This window comes from Crocodylus siamensis, chromosome 7, assembly GCF_052110815.1.
Source record: "Crocodylus siamensis isolate JL-2025a chromosome 7, ASM5211081v1, whole genome shotgun sequence".
Lineage (NCBI taxonomy): Eukaryota > Metazoa > Chordata > Crocodylia > Crocodylidae > Crocodylus > Crocodylus siamensis.
The window spans coordinates 1,844,631-1,866,187 of NC_143401.1; the positions used below are offsets into that span (position 1 = coordinate 1,844,631).

Sequence of the window (21,557 nt, forward strand, 5' to 3'; positions counted from 1 at the left end):
CTGGGGGCTGTGTCTGTACAGCACCTGGGGTGAGGCGGTCCTGATCCTGGCTGGCACAGTGGGGTGCTAGTGCGAGGAGATGCGTGCACAGCTCCAGCTCTCTCCACAGCACGGAGCCCCAAAAGGCCAAGGACCTCCGGGCCTTTTCTCTGCTTGCCAGGGGACAACCAAGGAGTTTGGGGCTTGGGATGACATCAGCTCTCCCTTCCCGCATGCGTGCTAAGCCTGCATGACAGGCCCCCGTGCTGCTTGGCTTGGGAATTCGGCCCTGCTTGGAAATAAGGTCTCGACCAGGGGGGTTGATCGTTAGCCTTGGGAAGTACGTCCCACGCTGCACAAATACCTGCAGACGCTCCCTCTGCGCGGGGTGGGGGACATCTGTTGCACTTCCTTCCTTTGAATGGAAAAGAGCAGGGCGACGGTCCCTGGCCATCCTAGGGGTGCCCCCTCCAGCGGGGAGCTTGCCCCATCCCCTAAGCTCAGCTGGGAGGGGTCCCCGCTCGGGTGCAGAACAAGGGGACCACAGGCCGTGCTCTTCCCTCTGCAGCACTGCAGGGCCAGGGGCTCCGGCACGGCGGCAGGAGGAGCCCATCCTTCAGGCGAGGCCTGCACCCTGAACAGCCACTTCCCAGCGTGCGCCAAGAGCAAGGGCAACGGACACTGCGGCCGGACCAAATCCCAGCTCGGGCAGGCGAGCGCATGCGACACTTCCTAACCCGAACGGTCGTGCTGGGCAGGCGCACCCCAGAGGTGGCCGCAACGCCGCGGCCTGCGCTCCAAGGCGTTGTGCGACTGACCGCCGGGGGGGTGCACCGCGCAGGGCGACCGGAGTCTTTAGCGCCTCGATCAAACCCCGTTCTTCCGGCGGCAGGAAGGCGGGGATGGGGGACATTGTCCCCCGTGGGCCCCCCCAGGCCGTGCCCTTGGAGGGACGGAGCTGCGCGCTTCCAGGCCTATAAAAGCCTCGCGGGGCTGCGGGCGCCTCCCCCACGCGAGCCGTTCCAGGCCGTTTCCCGGAATCGGGAGAGCTCTTTCCAGGCAGTTGCAGCGCGGTGACGGCCTCTGCTCGCTGATGCTGTTGCTTCTCCCTGGCGGGGACGCTGGGAAAGCCGCTGGCTGGAAACCCCGCGCCCTCCGCCGCGCGCACCCCCGGGACATGAAGCGGGGGGGCCTGCCCCCACGGGCGGCCCTGGCAGGCTTCTCCTCTCCCTCGCAAGCGGCCCCACTGCTGCAGGGCAGCTCCCGCTTTGCAAAGCCCCCGCGGGGCAGCTCCGGCTCTGGGGCTCCCCGCTCCCCTAGGCCTGCCCCTCTCCTGGGGTGATGGGGCTGGCTCTTACGGCGAAGCGGGGCTGGCAGGCGGGAGACTCTTACTCTGAAGCCTTCCCCCACCTGGTTTTTAACTCCCTTTTGTGTTGCAGGGGGAAGAAAAATATTTAATGCAAAGTTGCTTTAAATTAGCAAAATCCTGACACGGAGAACAACCCCAGCCGGCTGCGCAGGGCCTGCGCCTGCTGCTGCTGGCGGGTCTTGGCAGGGCCTGGAAACTGATGCAATCAGCTGTGATTAACAGAGGGGAGAGGTTTGAGATGACAACACTCCCCCACCTGTGTTTGCCATTGTGTTCCTGTTAGCTGTTTGCAGGTGTTTGCTGGCGCCAGGCTGTCTGAGCTCCAGTCCCGGCTCCTTCCCCCTCCCGCCCGCCCGGCTTTTCCATTTCCAAGTCCACTCTGCAAACAGAGCGAAGGCAGCCTCCTCCTCAGGCTTTACAGCCCGCTCCCTGGGCCATCAATTACCCTTGAAACCAATCCGGGGCAGATTCCTGCTCTGGGCCTTTCTGCTGGGGGAGGGGGCTGCTAATGGATCTTTTTCTTGCTTTTTTTTGGTTTAGTTTCAGAGAGATCCTCTCTCTCTCTCTTGCTCCAGTCAAAAGGACTTGCAAACGTTAAATAGCTCAGTGAGGTCTTTTGATCCGGCTGGAGGTGGGTGGTGGAGACCCAGTCTCCTAGAGGGGTCCACGTTGGGGTTCAGCCCAGGTCCCATGTGTATCGGGATCTGTTTTGGGGGGGCTGGGATTTTTGCAAACATTCAATAGCTCAGTGAGGTCTTTGATCCGGCTGCAGGTGGGTGGTGGAGACCCAGTCTCCTAGAGGGGTCCACATTGGGGGTCCCATGTGTATCGGGATCTGTTCTGGGGGGGCTGCCTCCTAGCAGAAAGGGTTAACGAACCCCCTTTCTTTCCAGGCCTTCCTCCCCAAATGTCTGGGCTCTGGATTTGTAGCACAGATTTGCTGCCCCGCTCCCCCGCAGCCTCCAGCCAGGCGTCCAGCATGCCCTGGCCCACTTCCAGCCGTGGTAATATTCCCTGTGGTATTTTCAAGGGAGTACAGGATGCCTCATCCCTTCCTGTCCTGGACGGTCGTGGGCTGCTGGGACGCAGCTGCTCGGTGCCACCCTCGCATGCCCGACTTCAGGCCCGCGTCACTCGCTCCGTGCTCGGGAGCCCTGTGCGCGCCGGGTCCCGGCTCCGGGCCACTGCCCCGAGCCCTGCTTTGCCCGTCCCCTGTGCCGCGGCACGGGCTTTGCTCCAGAGGTGCTGGCCTTCTGGAGGTCAGAGGGGGCTTCGTTAGCCTTGAGGCTGTCACGGACGCATCCAGTCAAGCCAGTTCCCAGAAGCCCAAAGTTGCACAATGCTTTACAGGGAAAATAACAGCACTAAGCACTCGTGAGGCCTTGTGGCCCGTCTCCGGAGCTGCTCGATGGAGACCTCGCACCGCCTTCTCTGCCATGATCCGTTCGTTGCCTGCTGTCGTCCTCTGGGGAGCGAGGGCCGTCGTTGTGCTGGATGGGGAAACTGAGGCACGGGGCAAGGGAGTGACTCGCCCACGTTTCCTGACTCGGTGCCAGCAAATGACCTGGGCTCGATTGAAGGCCTTGTGCAGCCATTGCCCGCGAAAGACGTGCCTCCTTTCCTGCTCCCATGCAATGGGGCGAAGTGAAGGCACGCCGTCTCTCCTGCCCCTGACGGGAAAGAAGAGACTGGAAACCAGGCGTGATGCGGAGCGGGGTTTCCCTGCAGGGGTGGGATGCGGTCCAGGACTCCAGGGGTGAAAGCCTGACCCTTGCGCTGCGGGCTGACCCCTGCCAGAGTCTGCAAATGCCTCCAAAGGGGAGGATCTCGGCTACACAATTTATGGAGATGGGGAATTGCTTTTGGGCTCTCCCTCTAGCTTGCTCTTCTGGAAACGAGGCTAAGGAGCATCTGGACCCCAAGGCGTCTGGGCTTGGGGCTTGCACGTGGGAAGCCTGCCGTGGGTTTGGGAGTATCTAAAGCCCCAGGCTGAAGAGGCTGGGAGGGAGGAGACTTGCTGGTGGCAGTGATTCCCGCCCCGAGTGCTTTGCAGGGGGGCTGGGAGGTGAGCCTCAGGGCCACCCTGCCCTGATTCTTGACCCCATTTCACAGGTAGAGATACTGAGGCACAGAGCAGCCGAGCGATGCTCCCAGAACCACGTGGCGTGAAGCAGCAGAGCTGGGAAGACAACGCAGGAGTCCTGGCACCCTGCCCTGCTTCCTCACCGTTCGTCTGGCTTCTGCTCGCCCATGGGGGATGTCACCGCTCCGCTCTCCTGAGCCCTGGCAGGAAACAAGGGACGTAACAGGTATTTCCATTAACGTGACGGAAACGGCAGGAAACCCTGTTACCCTCCCCGCAGTCTGGGGTCAGTGAAGCGACCCAGCCAGCGGGTTTCTACGTCTCCACCTATCAGCTCGGGGTCTGCTAATAATTGCTATTGATAGCCATCATATCCACCTCCCCGGGATTAGGCTGTACAGCGGGTGCCGCACGAGGCACCGTGTCGTGTGGGAAGGGGGAGGTGGACCCTGGGCCACAGGAGAAGCTGGAGGTCCCATCTCATCGCAGGTCTCCAAAGGGCTTTGCTCCTTTCCTGTGCAGCTGCTATAGTTGTTAGTTGTTTCACGCCCTCCCCCAGGGTGTCGTGATCTTTAGCCCCACTTCACAGAGAGAAAAACCGAGGCACAGAGCAGTGGAGACGCAGGGCTGGGCACACACCCCGCCCCCCTATCTCAGGCCGGCGGCTCGGTTACAAAACTCAGCGCGTCTACCCTAGGGTCGGTGACTAGATGGGTGCTGAGCACAGTCCCAGCCTGGCCTGGGGGAGACTTCCCTCCCGCTGCCCCATGCAGCCGCTTGTCCTGCAATGCAGGCCCGTCCCTTGTTGTCCGGGGCAGGAGCAGCCGGGCGCCGAGGTCCGTGGAGCTCGACCCCCCGCGGAGGCGGGTGCTCCTTACCGTGCATCCGCCTGCCCGGAGAGCAGCCTGGAGCCCTGGCCCCGGTCGCGCGGGGCGGGTGCGCGGTTCCCAGGCATCGCCGTGCAGGCGAATCCTTGCAGGCACCAGGAAGGAATTCCTCCCCCCGCCCAGCGCGGCCGGCGTTGCACAACGGGCCAGGTGCGCTGCGTGGGTGGCTGGGGCGAGATTCCCCGGGGCCTTGGGCACTGCCGGAGACGGGGAAAGCCTCCCCGTGGCAGCCGGTGCCAACCCCGGTGTGACTGCGGAGGTCAGGGCTCAGACCTGGCCTGACCCCCACTCCACCCACCCCAGCCACCGAGCTCTGCTACCACCCTCTGCCCCCATAACAGCCGTGCCAGGGAGATGCTGGTTGCCCCCGTGCTCCGTGAGATGTGGGGGCAGCCTGTGCTAGTCCCGCTAGCGCTGTCTCCGCCACTCCCCCGGATCCCCCCGTCTCCCTTCGGCGTGTGTCATGCTTCGAGCATCCAGCACCTGCCTCTCCCGGCGGCTGCTGCGGGATAGCGCCGGTCCCCGCCCCGATGGGCAGGGGTCCAGCGCTGGAGAGGAGCCGCTAACCGCAGCGGGTCGGGCGGTGGGGACCGCGGGCGCTGGGGCCGGCGGCTCCGGTTGGACCCAGGCGGGGCCTGGCACCAAGGGCAGTATGCAGCCGGGCGGTGGGTGCTGTCTGCTGCCCCAGGGGCTCTTGCTGGGTGCAGGGCTCCAGCTTTGGAGCCTCCCAGGGGCCTCGCACCCAGGTCTGAGCAGGGCCAGCCCAGGGATCCTGGGGTCTCATCCCAGCCCCCCACGCACCCGGAGGGGCGTTATAGCATCACCAGACACAGCCCCCCATCCCAGAGCTGCTACCTATATCAATCCCGTAACCACGGTTACGTGGGCACGACAATTAATTGCCCCTTCAATATGCAGCTGTGGGTCTCGTTAACATAGCCACGGCAGGGGAGGAATTAGCTATAATTATAGGCCTGGGCAGAGTCCCAGCTGCACCAGGGCACGCGCGCCTGGAGCCAACGGTCTGCTGGTATTTACCAGGGTTCGAGCCACGTCTGCTAAACCTCCGCTTGGGGCTGCGACGTGGAGCCAGCCTCCGTGGGTAGCTGCTGCCACAGCTGAGGGGTTAGGGTCGGGGCTGGGGTCCTGGGCATGGCCAAAAGGGTCGGAGAAGAACCTCCCCTCGCCCCTTCCTTCCTTTGCGCCAGTGCAGGTGAATGAAGCCAGCTGGGGGTCGGAGGATGCCAGCTTCCCCCAAGCCCAGGCATCCCAGCGACACCCTCCAGGGTTGAGCAGGGGCCGGTCTCCAGCACTGGTTTGCAGAGGCAGCCCCGGACACCTGGGCCTCCAGCTAGGTCGCGTCGAACCCGGCGACCCCCGGGTAGCCCGGCCCCACTCTGCACCCTCGCTGCTCGGGATCAGGCTGCGAGCCAGCGGGGCATGCTGCACCCCCTCCAGCCTGCTGTGGGAAACTGGAATGAACCAGGCCCCTCTCTGCCCAGCCGGACCCGTTCACGCGGCGGGCGGCCTGCTGCGCTCCGATGCTGCCCCCCCGTGGCATCCTGGAGACTCGGAGCCGAGCCGGGAGTTTGGTCTCTCGCTCTCTCTAGGTACCATATCCAAACAGGACATGGCAGATAGCAGAGCCTTTTGGCAGGTAGGGAGTGGAGGTGCAGAGAGGTGAGGTGACTTGACCAAGAGCATGCCGAGAGTCGGTGGCAGAGGCATGTTTCTCCCGCGTCCAAGGCTGCTGCTGTAACGGCAGGACAGTCCCTGCCCGTGGCGGGGGTGGCTTGGAGCCCTTGTTTGTGCTGTTGTGGTGGATGAAATGAGGCCACGCTGAGGTTTGTCTCCCAGCAGATCAGGCGGGACGAGACCGGTCCCTGGTGGTGCCGGAGCACCGCGGCCGCGGCGGGCTAGGAACGCGCCAGAGGCAGGGGGGTTTGTGGCCCATCTCTTCTATCCCAGCTGCTGCGTGGCCAGGGTGGGGCCCTGTCCAGGGGGGTCTCGAAGCCTCCCCCGTCCCCTGCCTGCCCGCTCCCCTAGGCCCCGGCTGTGAAGCCCTGGGAAGGGGAGGGCAGGTCTGCAAGCATCGCTGGTTCGTGCTGCTCTCTGCTGGGCTCCGGAGCCACTGCAGCGCTCACGTCTGGCTGGGAGCAGGGCCCTGGGGAAGAAAGACCCCTTGGGAGGGACAGCAGGCCTAAGCGGTGTGAAGGGCAGGGTGGCACAGTGGTTAGAGCACTGGGGGTCAAGGCCTTTCTCTGCCACAGACTTCCTGGGTGGCCTTGGGCAGGTCCCTCAGGGCTGGCTGTGCAGAGAAGCTCAACACTTTCCTCTGGGTGTGCGGTGCTGAAACACCTTGGACTGTGGCCACTCCGTGCCTCAGTTTCCCCCCTGTGCAGAGGAATAGCAGGGCTTCACTCCTGCCTGGGGTTGGGTCCTTCGCATGGCCCGCATCAGAGCTGCAAGGTCACGCTTGGCACAAATACACGCCGAAGCGCGGCAATTCCGGCTGGTCCCGACTGCTTGGGGTGGGTCTCACGCCCGCGGCTCTCCAGGCTCCGCTGCGCTCGGACTTCTGCAGCGTGGAGTCCAGTTCAGTCAGTCCCAGGATACCAGGGCCCTACGCTGGGCTGGGGGTGTGCACGCGGGGCGCTGACCCGGTGCCGGCAAGGTACAGCCGTGCCCACCCCAGGGGCTGGGCTGGATGCAGCGCCAGGAGGGGTTAGTGCACCTTCCGCGGGGGCGTGCCGCACGGGGACATCTCGGGGTGGGGTGACCCCAGACCTGGCCTGTCTGCTGCTCCCCGGCCGGGGCAGGGAGCGGTGACCTCGCGGCGAGCGGGGCAGTGATGACGTGAGCGAGGAAGAGGCTTCTCTGGGGTCAGAACAGTGATGTCACAATGCGGGCGGCCGGCCCGGCGCGAGGCAGCCGGGGCGGAGCGGAGATGTCTGCCCTGCTGGAGACCACCCTGGTGAGGGATGGGGGCGTCGGGGGAAGGGAGGCGGTTACCCCGGGACCGCAGGGCAGGGCGGCGGGCGGGGGCTGCGAGCCAGGCGAGGCGTGCGGGGCTGGCGTGACCGTGCGTCTCCCCCACGCAGCACCCGGGCTCCCAGCTGCCCAAGGCGGGGAAAGCGAAGAAAGCAGAGATGATGATCAACTGGCGGGACGTCGTGCGCACCCAGGTAGGCCAACCCTGTGGAAACCTCCGCAGGCTCGGGGGAGGGGGGGAGCCCTCCCCTCCGTGGTCCCTGTGGTACGCGGCTTTGACAAGCCCCCGTTTCCCAGCCAGCTGCACGCTAGGGATGGGTCTGCGCCCATTTCACAGGCAGGCAGACTGAGGCACGGAGGCCTGAGGTGCCGTATCAAGTTAGTGCCGTGGAGCACTCCGCTGTAACCACTGCGGCACGCTGCCTCCTGCGCGCCAGGCCCGCTGCGGCTGGCGGGCAGTGTGGTGCTCGTGCCGGGGCACCCTGGCTGCCTGCTGGGGCGTGCCGGAGCGGGGCAGGGCCCGCGCTGCAGCTCTCAGGTCTCCCCCCAGGGTGACGGGGACATGGAGGAGTTTGTCTCCAAGGTGTGCGCGGCCCGGTTCCTGAACCACTGGGCCTTCAAGCTGGTGCTGGCCGGGCTCATCCTGAGCAACGCCCTCGCCATCGCCAGCCAGACCGACCCCATGATCCAGCAGGTACGTCGGTGGGGTCGGAGGGGGCGAACGCCGGGCGGGGGCAGAGCGGAGCCCCCTCCACCCCGTGGCAAGTGGAAGCAAAGCCCTGGGGGTCCTCGGGAGCCCCGACCAAATACCTCCCGTGGGCATGTGGCATGAGTGGGGTAAAGAAGCCCATCTCCCATGATGCACTGCCCTCAAGCAGAGGGCAGGGTGGTGCATGATGGGATATGTAGTCTGACCCGGGGGGGCTCAGGATCTGCAGCTTCCAGGGGGTCGTGTGGCTGTTTCCTGGTCGCCGCATTTTTGTCATTCAGGCACCTTCCAAAAAAAAAAGCAAACCCTAACATTTTTTATTCACAGAGCAATGCCCTGCCCCTCTGCTCTTCCTGCAGCTTCTCTTCTGTTCCAATTCACCTCTTCTCCTTCGCCCGTTCCCCGCCCAGGCTTTTTCTCCCCTTCGGCATTGTTTCCGAAAAGTACAGCAAATCACTCTTTCTCCGGTGCACCTTTTTGCTCCCTATCCTCTTCTCTCCCTTCAGCCTCCTGCCTTTCCTCTCTGCCTATGTTCCTCTCTTACGCCTGGGGTCAGCACAGCATTTTGAATTGGGTGCAAGCACATCTCAGCAGGGCTGGTGCATGCTCCAGAGCGGAATAAGGCCATTGCCCCCCACGCTGTGAGGCAGGACAGATTTGCTGCTCAGGTCCCGGGGGGACGCGGACCCGACGATCGCAGGGCGCGAGCCGTGTCCCCCCGGGAGACTTTCTAGTTCTTGTCTTCTATTCTTTATTGTAGAACTACTTTGGGTTGTTCTCTGCCATAGATAACATTGTCCTGACTGTCCTTATCATCGAGGTCCTGCTCAACTGGTACAAAGGATTTTGGCTGTACTGGAAGGTGAGAACTCCGCACGGCCGCCTCGGTTTGAAATCCCCCGGGATCATTGCTGTTGCTGCTTATCGCCTCCATCCCACCGGACCCCTTCCTCATCCTCTCTGTGACTCGGTTTCCCCGTCTCAGCCTGTTTCCCATGGCCTACGGGCAGGGGAGATGGCTGCATGGCTTCACGCCGGCCTTGGGTGTCCAGACTCATCTAAGTGCAACTTATGACCATTTTGTGTTCGATGCTTTGCGATCGAATGGAAGCAGAGCGAGGGCCTGGCCCTTTGCTAGAAGTCTGTGCAAATTTGGCCATCTAAGGGGTTAAGTGACTCATGCTGGGTGAACATGAGGGAGGTTTAGGTTGGATATTAGGAAAAAACTTTCTCCCGAGGCGGGTGGTGAAGCACTGGACCAAGTTACCCAAAGAGGCGGTGGACTCTCCATCCTTGGAGGTGTTGAAGCCCTGGGTAGACCAAGCCTTGGCTGGGATGATGTCGTTGGGGCTGGTCCTGCTTGGAGCAGGGGGTTGCACTAGATGTGACCTCCTGAGCTCCCTTCCCACCCTAATCTGTGATTTTTCTTCTATGATCACAGTTCTCTACAGACAGGAACTGTTAATGAAATTCTTGGGCGTAGTTTCACAGTTTCCAGGGTCGGAAGGGCCCTGAGCAGATCATCGAGTCCGACCCCCTGCCACGGCAGGAAGGAGTACTGGGGTCAAACGACCCCAGCAAGGTGTTCATCCTAGCCTCCTCTTAAACACCCCCTGGGCAGGGGCCAGCACCACTTCTCTTGGAAGTTGGGTCCAGGCCCTAGCCGCCCTGACCGTGAAGTCGCGCCTCCTGATGTCTATCTGAATCTCCCCTCTGCCAGCTTGTGACCGCTATTCCTGGGCACTCCTGGCGGTGCTCGGGGGAACAGGGACTCCCCCAGTGCCTGCTGGTCCCCCCTGACTAGTTTGTAACAGGCCACAAGATCCCCCTCAGCCTTCTCTTGTGGAGGCTGAACAGGTTCAGGTCCCGTTGCCTCTCCTCGTAGGGCCTGCCCTGCTGCCCCCGACCATGCGAGTGGCCTCCTCTGGCCCCTCTCCATGCTGTCCACATCCCTCCTGAAGTGCGGCCCCCAGAACTGGACGCAGTCCTCCAGCTGCGGCCTGACCAGTGCCACATAGAGGGGAGGATCACCTCCCTGGACCTGCTCGAGATGCATCTGTGGATGCACGACAAGGTGCGGTTGGCCTTCCTGACCGCGTCCCCACACTGCCGGCCCATGTTCATCTTGGAGTCAGTGATGACCCCCAGATCCCTTTCCGCCTCCGTGCTGACAAGAGGGGAGTTCCCCAGCCTGTAGGCATGGTGCCGGTTGTTCCTCCTCAGGTGCAGCACCTTGCACTTGTCTGTGTTGAAACCCATCCTATTCACGTCCGCCCACCCCTGTAACCTGTCCAGGTCTGATTGTAGCCTGTTGCATCCTTCCAGCGTGCCCACGTCCCCCCACATCTTAGTGTCATCAGCAAATTTGAGCAGGTGCTTTTTACCCCCTCGTCCAAATCACTGATGAAGATGTTGAACAGTGCGGGCCCGAGGACCGAGCCCTGGGGGACCCCACTGCCCACACCCTTCCAGGATGAGAAGGACCCATCCACTACCACCCTCTGGGTGCGGCCCTCCCGCCAGTTGGCGACCCATCTGACTGTGTGGGTGTCTACACCACAGCCCCCCAGTTTCTGAATGAGAACGGGGTGAGAGACAGTGTCGAAGGCCTTCTGGAAGTCCAGGAAGACGATGTCCACTGCTCCCCCTGCGTCTAAGGATTTGGTGACCTGATTATAGAAGGCACAAGGTTGGTCTGACAGGACCTGCCGCTGATGAGACCGTGTTGGTTGCCCCTAAGCATGCAGTCCCCTGCTGGCCCCTCCTGGGTGTGTGCCAGCATAATTTTCTCGAACAGCTTGCCTAGGATTGAGGTGAGACTAACCGGCCTTTAGCTTCCCGGGTCCTCCTTCCTGCCTTTTTTGAAGATGAGGACCATGTTGGCCTCCTCCAGTCCTCCGGCACCTCACCAGAGCATCACGAGTGCTCGTAAACCCGCGCCGGGGTCCCGCCATGACCTCGGCCAGTTCCTTTAGTACTCTTGGGTGGAGATCATCCGGGCCGGCTGACTTGAATACGTCCAACCCCTCCAGAAGCTCCCTAACTAAATCCTCGCTAACCCGTGGCCCCGGTGTGCCTCCCCTGAGGGCCCGAGGGGGGCCCAGCAGGGAGGTGGCTGTTCTGGTCCCTACTTAGGAAGACGGAGGCAAAGAAATCGTTAAACATGTTAGCTTTGCCGTCTGGTGTGACGACCAAGTTTCCCAACGCGTCCTGCAAGGGCCCCACATTACCCGGGACCTTCTTTTTACCTCCTATGTATTTAAAGAAGGACTTCTTATTGTCCTTAATCTGGGAAGCTAGCCCCAGTCCCATCTCTGCCTTGGCCTTCCTAACTGCCCCCCTACATCCCCGAGCTACTACAGAATAGCCCTCCCTGGCGATGACCCCTTCTCTCCATTGGGTGTAAGCCTCCTTTTTAGCAAGGAGACATTCCCGGATGCTTTTGGTGAGCCACAGAGGCTTGTGTGCCCTCCTGCTCCCTTTGATCCCCGTTGGGATTACCTCCCTTTGGGCTTGGAGGATCGTCTCCTTAAGGAGCGACCACTCTCCTTGGCCACCCGGCTCCCCTCCCCTCCGGGACCTCAGCGCTTCCCCAACTATCCTCCTTAGCTCGCTGAAGTCTGCCCTCCTAAAATCTAGGGCCGCCGCCTTACTGCAGGCCTTTGCCACCTTGCGCTGGATGGTGACTCCCAGCGGGCGATGATCGCTGTCGCCCAGGCGGTCGAGCACCCGCAGCCCCCGCTCACCAGGTCACCTCCCATGGCCAGCACCAGGTCCAACAAGGTGTCTCCCCGGTGGGGCTGTGCACCCCCCGGGGTAGATGGAGGTCCTGCACTCTGGCCAAGACCCTGCGTGAGCGGTCAGACCTGGCCGACTGCTCCTCCCAGCAGATGTCCGGGAAGTTCAGGTCCCCCATGACCACCACATCCCTAGCCTTCACTGCCTCTGTGAGCTGGCCCAGGAAATCCTGGTCAAGCTCTTCTCCCTGGTTGGGGGGTCTGTAGTAGCCCCCCACCGTTAAGTCCCTTTCCCCTCGACTGCCTTGTACTCTAACCCAAAGCACTTCAGAGTGCCCCTCCCCTGACTCCTTGCTAATTAACGAGGATGTGTATTCCTCCTTGATATAGAGCGCCACGCCCCCACCCCTCTTTCCTGTCCTGTCCCTCCTGTACAGCCCATAGCCCTGGACATTCACCGCCCGGTCATGCGTTGCGCCCCACCACGTGTCAGTGATCCCCACTATGTCCGGGCTGGTGGCATTGCCAAGGGCTTCTGGGATGGGGACTTTCTAAAACCTGCTTTTTGAGGTGCTAGGGGCTGTGTGCCCTGCAGACTTTGACTCAGTCCAAAGGATGCCCCCCACATTGATCCGGCTGGCAGTGGCCCCTGCCCTTTGGGCGGGGGAATCGAAGGCAGTCCGCTGGTGCGAGCCCTGTCGTGCCCAGGCCGGTTGCAGAAACAGGTGTGCATCAGTCTTGCTGGGCCGTGACGGGCAGGCCTTGACTTGATTCAAAATGAGCTGATCCAAAGGTCGGGATTCATTTAGCCAGGGCCTGATTGCCCTGCACCGTAGAGTCAACCGCATCTGTGCAAACACCACAATTAAGCGGGGTTTACATCCATGTTGCCTGGATGCCAGTGCCGGCGTAAGGGACGGTCTGCTGGGAAACCTTTAGCCACAGGCCTCGGGGCGCTCCATCAAGGCACGGCAGCATTGCTAAACCCATCCCACTTGCTGGGCAAACCGAGGCCCAGAGGGAAGAAGAACTTACGCCATCTCGCACAGCTCGTCTGTGGGCGGGGTGGGACTACAGCCTAAGCGGGCTGACGCCAGGTCCGTGCTCCCTCCGGGGCAAAGTGGCCAAAAAACACCTTTGATTTTTCAGTTCCTGGACTGGGTCCACAGCTGGGGTCAGCCGCAGCATTGCACTGATTTCCCCAGAGAGCTGTGCAGCCAAGGGTTTGGTCTCGGCTCTGAGGCACCTCTCACACGATGGTGGCTTTGCTTTGTGTCACGGCTGCACCGGGAGGGCCCATCGGGGCGAGGGTGTCTGGGGCTAGGCGCCTGACCTTGCTCCTCGACCGGATCCAGGTTTGAAGCCTGTCGAGTGCTGCTCCATAACGGGGTTCGTTTCCTTGCAGGATGGCTGGAACATCGTTGACTTCCTCATCGTGCTGTATCTCGTCGTGGGTACGGCTTTCCCTGCGCTGAACAACCAAAAGGTCTTCAAAATTCTCCGGTAGGGAAAGAGCTCCTTTATCTTTGGGCCTTTATCAAGCCTCCGCGGGGCTGGGTCCATATCCCATTGCTTGGTCCGTATCCCTCTGGAGCTACCGGCTGAATCTGTAGCTGCCTTTTGAGTTCGAAACCGCCGTCCCACCTGACCTGAGCAGCCCCGGCTATTAGGTTGCACCCAGTTAACCCAGTACTGAATCCAAGAACTTGCATTTGCCTCTGGCATCCTTTCCAGGAAAGCACTGAGTCTAGATAGGAAGCCATCCAGAGAGCCCCCCAACCCCAGCGTTTTTGCCCCACTGACAAATTGTCCTCCCTGCTATGAATCCACGCCTTGTGTCTGGGTGGCTGCAGCCGCCGGCCACACGCCAGTGCCTTCTCCCTGCGCAGGGTCCTGAGTCCCCCTTCCTCTCCTTGTTCTCTGAAAGCAGGGGAGGTGGCGTTAGTTCAGCCTCTGGCTGGGAGGCCTTGTCCAGCCCTTCGCTCGCTCCTCCGGCTTTTCCTCTTCTCCTTGCCCCAAGCTCTTAGCATCACTTCTAAACCCCGCAGTGGTTGTCGGGGTGACCGGGGGGAGAAGGCAAGGAGCCCCTCTCACCCATGAGCCCAGGCTTGTCAGGGCCATCCAGGACCCAGCACCCCCAGGCTGCCCGTGTATCCCTCCCTGTCTGTTTGATGCGTCCCTCTGCCCCTCTCAGGGTGGTGAGGCTGGTGCATGTCTGCACGCTGGTCAGAGGCCTGGCCCGGATGATCCGAGTGATCCTGTGCTCCATCCCAGACATGTTCAACATCATGCTCCTGCTCTTTGCCATCATGCTGGTGAGTGAGTGCACTGGGTGGCTGGGTTTCTCCCTCCTCTGCCTTCTTTCATGGTCCCTGTGCTCTTCCCCTCCTCTCTTGTATGGGCGCTTGTACACATGACGCTTGTACTTGCCACATGTGTGCCTGCCACGGCTGACGACTTCTGTAGACATCTGTGAGCTGGCTCCGGGGAGCTATCGGGCACCGTAGCACAGGCATTGACCAAATAGCTTCTTGTGGGGTCGGGGTGCAGCCTGTGCAAGCTCTGCACTGCCCCAGCTGCGCTGGGCCCAAACCATGTGCTGTGCCATGTCCTTCCTGTTCGGCTGTGGGGCCGGGCGCCTCCCCCCGAGGCCAAGAGGCTCAAGCAGAGGTGAAGGCTATCCCAGTTGGAAATGGCATCCCAGAGCCTGGTGGGGGGGTTTCTGCAGGGACCACATAGGGTTGCCTGTGGGCTCATCTGGGCATTGGAGGAGGATCTTCATGGGTGAGGAGGCCCCAGAGTTTAAGACGACGCCTGGTTTGGGGAGCATCTTGCCTGTCTCTTGAGTCCTTCTCTTCTGGGATGTTTGGAGAGGAGGGGTGTCACAGGCTGGGGCTGGCTTATGGCTGGGGCCATCTCTCTGCAGGTCTTCTCGGTGTTCGGGGTGACACTGTTTGGCAACCTGGTCCCAGAGCACTTCGGGAACCTGGGGAAGGCCTTGTACTCCCTCTTCATCTGCCTCACGCAGGATGGGTGGATGAATATCTATAAGGACTTCAAGTGAGTGGACCTACCCCCTTTTTTGCCCCCTGGTCCCTGGAACAGACAGCGGCACTCACGTGCAAATGGCTGTGCATGTTGTGTACACGCACACACCAGCAAGTGACACCACAGCAAAGGTAACCCCTGCTAGGTGTGTGTGGGCCTGGGGTTGCCCCCCCCAGGGGGTCGAGGGCCCCAGTAGCACTCCTGGAGCTTGGGCCGCCTTAGCTGAGGGTCTGGCGTTTGGATCCTGCAGCGGGCAGCGTCATATCTGTGGACTCCCCGTGAGTCCTGGAAAGTCGGTGCAGTTAGAGCGCGGCACTCCAAGTCGAACAGAGAGGGTCCTGAGTGCTGGGGTCCAGAGGATGGGGAAGAGAATGACTTGCTTGCCCATGGGTGGAAGGTCCAACCCCAGCTTGGTGGGGACAGAGCCGCTTTTCCTTCCAGCTCAGTGGTCCGAGGGGCATGGGAGCTGTGCCCCATATTTAGGATGTGGGTGAAAGGACTGCCTCACGCCGGGCAGGCCCTGCAGCCTCTCCCGGCCCTCTGATATGTCCTCCACAGGAGGTCTATATTGAGCAGATTCTTTTTGGTGTTGGGTGGTGGAACCGGAGCATGCTCCATCCACTCCATGCATTGACCTGGTATTGCAGTGCTTCCAGGACCGGGGGGGGGGGGGGGTGGAGCCTCTCGCCCTCCTTGGGTTTGAGGCAGGGAGATCTGCCCCCACGGGTCCCTCTGTGGATGGCGCTGCCAGGGACCCTGGTGACCTGCTCCCTTCTACGCCCGCAGGAATGCAGGGCTGGTCTTGAAAGTTGGGGGCATCATCTACTTCTTCATCTTCCTCACGGGTGGAGCCTTCATCTGCACCAACCTGCTGGTGGCTGTTGTGACTTCGAACCTGGAGCAGATGCTGGAGGCTTATACCAAGAAGAAAGCCAGATGCCCCAGCCTGGCCATTGACTCGAGCTTGGAGGTGGGTGCTGGGCTCCAGTGGGCACATCCACGTGCTCAGGGGGCTGAGTCCTCCAAGCAGCCGAGCCCACGGAGCGGGGCTAAACGACGGCTCCCTTGAGTTAACGAGCCGCTGAAGAGCAGTGCTTTGCTAACCCTGCAGGCAAATGGAGGGGACAGCGTGTCCCCAGAGATGAACCTAGTGCATATGAGAGTGGCCGTGAAGGATCCCGTCGTGATGCAGTACCAGGAGCCGTGGACCCGTGGCAACTTGGCTAACCTGACCGAAGCCACCTGTGATGATTTCTCCCTTGTCCTCGAAGCCACCCAGGAGAACCTGAAACAGTACAAAGAGATCCGGGATGAGCTGGATGCGTAGGTCCATCCACCCCCTCCACTCCCCTCGGCTGGCTTTGGGAGGCCCCTAGTCCTTGGGATGGGTGGGGGCCGCAGAGCTATTCACCAAAGCAAGATGAGCCTCTAACTATGCGTAGGCACATCCCCACCCGAGAGAGAGATTTTGCCTGTAGGCTGTGGAGGGTTTGAGCCCATGACCTTTTGACTTGTTGGGTGATATTTCTGCATCTCCATTTGATGTGCCCTTGGGTGTTAATGACACCCATGGAAGTACCACCCCTTGGGTGAAGAAGAGTTTGTTGATGGATGGTCTTGACTTTGAAACACAATGAAGAGGGTGGGTTGATAATGGGTGAGGCTCATGACCTTGGCCCTGGAAGGGAAAACTGGGTGGGGCAGGGATATTCAGTGATGGTTAAAGACTCAGTTTCCTGCAAGGTAAAACGAGGTGGGGTTTTGGCATCTTCATCTGGTGACCGCCCGCTGCCCTCTTTCACTGAGGGCGAACTCCTGGGGTTCAGTTCTCACCTACGGTGGGCACAAAGGACCACTGCCAGCACATCTCCCCTGCTTTTACCCCTCAGCAGCTTGGTCATCTGCCTATATGCTAAGACTGGGCTGGTTGCATGTTGTTTAGAGCAGGCATCGCTGGGGCAAGAAGAGGTTGATTGAACAGAACTGAATGATATCTCCTTGATGGGGAAGACTTCTGGTCTGGTGCCCCTGGAGCACAACTACTTAGATGACAGCTTTTGGGGGGCAGCGATGTGAAAGAGGTGGTGCCTTGGCCTCTAGCCTGGGGGACAGCGTTTGGCATGAGACTCTTGGATCCAAATCCCAATGGAAAGGCTTCTCCATGGCTTCCACTGGGTTTTGGGTCATCTCTGCAGTGCTTTAATGTCTGGAACCTACTGTTCTGGAGTCCCAGAAGGGCAATTTGGGGAATGTCATGGGCAATTTCCTGAGCAGCGATCTTAAACTTCCATGTCCTACTGATGGAAGGGATGGGAGAGCAGAAGACAAGGGGCTCTTGTGGTGGGAGCCCTAGAGAGGAGATTTGGGAATGAAAACCTTGGATGACACATGTTTGTGGCTTTGAGGCTCTGGAAGGATATCTAGGGATGGATGGACAGATGGATTTGGTGATTTAATCTCATCGCTGCTTCTTTCTGTCTTGCCCCCACCCCAGAATAGTCCAGGAAATGAGGTCCCTCAGGTTCAACCAAGAGCAGGAGCAGGAGATGGTGCTACGAAACATCCAGAATGCAAACCTCTCGGGTGACCTGCTTGGCAACGAGTTGGCTTCCGGGCGGACTGGGGATATCTTGTCCACACTGATCACTCTGGATAGGGTATGGTCCTGCCCGGAGACCTCCGCGTCAGGCTGCGTCCTCATTCACTGAAGACGAGGGGCCAAGCGTTCACTTCCAGCTGGTGTCTGTCCATATCGGTCCATTTAAGTCAATAGGCCAGCCCTGCACTGGGGGAAGCCAGCGCTGCTTCACTGGAGCCCGGCTGCAGACAGCCAAAGTCAAGGGAACAACACTGATTTACCCCAGCCTTAGATGGGGATCGCACACGCTAGTAAAGCACTGACACGGGGACCGCGGGTCTCCTCAGGGGTGGCACGGGGCTGAGCCAGCAGTAGCCCGCGACCAGCGGTGCGGAGCTGATTAGTAATATCGAGATCCTTGATCTCACTTCCCACAGAAGAACCGCGAGTGCCTCCCAGCCGAGGTGGGCGTACTTATCCTCGTTTTACACGTGGGGACGTGAAAGGCTTGTAAAAAGTGCGTGCCCTTGTGTAGGCAGCGTCTGTTGGGACTCCAGACCAGCTCCAGAAGCAGTTGCTGAATTTGCAAGTTCATTCCTGCCAGGAGCAGTGTGCGGCTGCCCGTCGCCGCGTGGCTTCCTGGCGCTGGTAGCGGGAGTAGCGATGTCTGGGGGGGGAGATGTAAAAGCCTTCGGAGGCAGGGAAGGGACTGCGCATGGGAAGGCTGAGACTTTCAGGGGGTGCATCCTCATCCTCATCCTTTATCCCTCTCCTAGGCCAAGATCATTGACTCGGAGCATAGCGTAGGATCAAAAAATCCCATAGGGTCTGTGAAGATGGCCCACCTGAAGGCACGCCGTCAGTCGCGACCACCACCATAGCCAGGCTGGAGGAGAACTGCAGAGCTGCTCGCACGATGGATGGGCTCTGACCTTGCGCCGTGGCTGCCTGTGGGACAGCGAGCTGTGGACGTGGGCAGCAGGGCTGAGGTCCAGGGCGCAGGTACAGGGCGATGCGGACTTCCCCCCGGGGCAAACCCAGGAGGAGCAGGAGGCCGGGCCTGATGCTAGCTCTGTCCTGCTTGTCAGGCCCATTCGGGTGGCTCTGATGCGGTGTGGCCTGTCTCGTGGAGGGAGCTCGCCGTGGCGTGTGCCTCCAAAGCCCTGTTTGGGGGAGGAGAGAGGTGCCCGTTTCCAGAGGATGCCTGCAGTCAGCCACCAGCTCGCACCCTCCTTTCCCATACGTCTGGCTGCTGGAGAGCTTGCACGCGTGCAGGTAGAAACGGAGCCCTCTTAGGCATAAAAGCAGGTGGGCATGTCCTCTGGAAGGCACGCCTGACCTTCACCTTCCCAAGCTGGGAGATGCTCTATCCCACACCTGCATTTCTGCCCAGCCTAAGAGCATTATCCAGAAACCAACAGCCCTGCCAGAGTACGCCCGATGCTGTGACTGCGGGGGCAGGCACAGCGAGAGCAGTCGCGTAGGCATGCTTTACAATGAACAGTGTCGGGCGAGGTGCCGGTAGGGTGTATTGGAGTAAGACTCGTCAAGAAATACGTATCGTGTGTCAGATGACAGTGATGATTGAGCTGATCTTAGATCAATGGTAGTAAAGAGCATGGGACTGTGTCTGGATGGCTGGGATGTTTTTATTTCGCCTGGTTTGGTGTAGGAGTCGAAAGCCAAAGGCTGAGCCCCAGCGTGGGGTGGGGAAAGTAGGACAAACTAGGTTTACTTGCAACAGGTGCTATAAAGTATTGAGACTCCTCCGCTCACACCAACCGGCCTGGAGCCTGGGGCTGCTCTGCTCAGTGAGGTGAGGCAAAATAAGCTCCTGGACTGCTTTGCAGAGATTGAATGAGCTTGGAGGAGGGCCAAGGGTCAACCCCATCCTCCCCAGTTGACCTAGGGCCAAAAGCAGGACTTTGGGGTCAGGGAGGGCAGCAAGCACGGGGGAGGCAGGCAGAGCAAGGAGGGTAGGACCCCTCTCCACCCACCTGGATTGACCTGGTGCCCGGGAAGAACTTGCAAAAATGTCCTGCCTAGACAACATAGAAATGCAGGGGTGACCTGTTGCCTGCCGGGGGCTGCTGGGTACTAGGTCAGCCTGCATTGACGTGCCGGGGTTGACTTCGTTGCCTGCCCCAGAGGAGGAGCAATCCCAGACCTTGCTGCTGGGCCCAGGACTTGGCTCCATTCTTTCTCGCTCCGAAGACGACCCTGTTGTGATGCTATTCGAGCTGTTGGGTGCCCCCGTGGGAATCGGGACCCCTTTGCACATGCCCGAAGTAAGAGCCTGTCCGCACTGAGCCTACAATTCAAACCGTGAGATAAGGGGACTGGTGTGAAAACGGGGCTGTGTTGTCCCCTCAGAGGTGAACCGTGGCTGCTTGTGCAAAGGGGAGCTGATTTAACCCTCCCAGGCATCAGGCCTGACAAATGGCCTGGCTCGGGAAGGAGACTACAGACCTCTTCCCTTTGAATTCAAGAGGCGCTGTGTTGGCTGCACCAGCGTACAGCCACGCTTTCGAAACCCGGGACGAGCCCTGGAGCAGAGACCTGGTTTCAAAGCAGCCGGGGGTTCCCATCTCCTGGTGGCGGTAGGAACCGGCTTGCTTTGTCTCCAGGATTTAGGGCAGCTGAAGACAGCAGGATTCACAGCGTCTTCCACCTCAGTCTGCGGGGCAGAGGTGATTTCCCCCGGGCGCTGGTGCTTTTTTGGCAGTCTGGCTGAAGTCATTTCCAGGAGAGGGCAGCAGCGAGGCTCACATGAGAGGGGGCCTGAGCTGCCGGAGCCCTGGGCTGGTACAAGTCAGTAGTCTCAGGCCAGGTCCCACTCCCGCTGCTCGCTGCGGTGCGCCTAGGCAGGTACAAGTGAGCTTGTCCCACCCCGAGAAACCACTAATGCAAAAGGCAAGCGGCTGTTTGCCCTCCCTGCTGCGTGCGACTGGGCCGCAAGGCAAAGGTGATGGCGTATTAGAAAAGCAGAAATGCAAAAATCAGACCGACCTGGCTACCAAAAACACCCGTTCTTTAAGAAGTAGCTGCACTCATCACTTTTCAGGGACTTTGGGCAGGCTGGAGCAGGCTTGCATGTAAGCATCTCTGTCACCTAAGAGGTGAGGTTATTCCTTCGTGTCAGGGGCTTATCACCGGTTTGGAGAGAGGCGTCCTGCCATGGGCTCCGAGGCTCTGTGCAAGCTTGTGGGGTCAGGTGGGGTCTTTTCCCAGCCCCCCTCTCCAGCTCAACAGCTCGCTTCGTCTCCTGCTGCTACTGTACAGCGAGGAACAGGGGACGGGTGACCGCGCGTTGCCCCGGCTCCGCGTCTCCCCGCCGCTGAAGATCCCATCGGAGCGCCTGAAATCATGCAGAAAAGCCCCTTTCCCTCGCCAGGCTGTAACGAGCCAGGAGGCCCGTGGGGTGGGACCTGCGCGGGGGCGCGAGGGCATTTACAGCAGTAAAGCTCGGCGCCGTTTCCAGCTGCACCGGCGGCGTGTAGGTCAAGGAGACCTGTCGCCTCGCGCCTGGGCTAGAAAAGGGGTCCCGGGGTCTTGTTCTGCTGGCCACCCGGGGCCGGGAGGGAGGCCCTGGCTGTTATTCCCCACGCTGTGGGGGCACCGAGAAGCCGCGGCGAGGACGAGGGGCTCCCTCGGTGCAGGAGCTGTACGAGGGGGCAGACGGGACCGTTGCGGGAAAAGGAGCCTTGGAGAAGCGGGAGCCTGTGCCAGCCTCGCCGCGGCCCGCGCCTGGGAAGGGCCCTGGGGCACAGCTGGGCACCCCCGCGCGTCTTCCCAGAACCGAGGGAGCAAAGGTTGGCGGGGAAGCTCTATGGCCCGGCTGCTGCCCGAGGCAGCCGGGAGATGCCGCCCCGCCCGCCGGCGGGTGCAGTGAAAGGTGGTCCCCCCGAGGGTCAGGCTGGGCACGGGGAGGGCGGGGGCGCGCTGGAGCGGGTCCCCCGCGGCGTGGGGTTAGGACGGCTGGGACAGCGGACTCGGGGCTGGTGCTGCTCGCATGAGACGGGGCCTGGAGCCGCGGTTCTACCGCGCTTCCAGCGGGGGCGGCCGGTGCCGCCCGCGGGGCAAAGCCAGTGTCCCACGCTGTTCTCCACCGTGGCAACCCTTTCCCATGTTCTTGCGAGGCACTGCTGGAGCGGGGGCATCTCCACCCTGGGAGCC

General features: G+C 61.0%; 1 protein-coding gene across 8 annotated transcripts; it reads left to right on the top strand.

The window, feature by feature from the left end:
* The first annotated feature begins 3,519 nt into the window (after positions 1 to 3,519).
* On the top strand, positions 3,520 to 19,010 carry CATSPER4 (cation channel sperm associated 4). 8 transcript variants are annotated; one of them, XR_016443683.1, is made up of 12 exons: positions 7,153 to 7,292; positions 7,420 to 7,503; positions 7,848 to 8,003; positions 8,779 to 8,880; positions 13,161 to 13,258; positions 13,950 to 14,070; positions 14,682 to 14,815; positions 15,590 to 15,773; positions 15,915 to 16,126; positions 17,298 to 17,460; positions 18,158 to 18,383; positions 18,470 to 19,010. XR_016443683.1 is itself a non-coding variant. In XM_090058867.1 (11 exons), exons 2-11 carry the CDS (start codon positions 7,468 to 7,470, stop codon positions 18,260 to 18,262), a joined length of 1,311 nt encoding a protein of 436 aa, XP_089914993.1. In that variant the 5' UTR covers positions 3,520 to 3,657; positions 7,420 to 7,467; the 3' UTR covers positions 18,263 to 19,010. The 8 variants fall into 8 exon arrangements, 6 of the variants coding, with proteins under 6 accessions (XP_089914993.1, XP_089914994.1, XP_089914991.1 ...); XM_090058867.1 differs by lacking the exon at positions 7,153 to 7,292 and adding an exon at positions 3,520 to 3,657 and having other exon boundaries at positions 18,158 to 19,010; XM_090058868.1 differs by lacking the exon at positions 7,153 to 7,292 and adding an exon at positions 3,520 to 3,657 and having other exon boundaries at positions 7,860 to 8,003; positions 18,158 to 19,010.
* Positions 19,011 to 21,557: the final 2,547 nt, after the last annotated feature.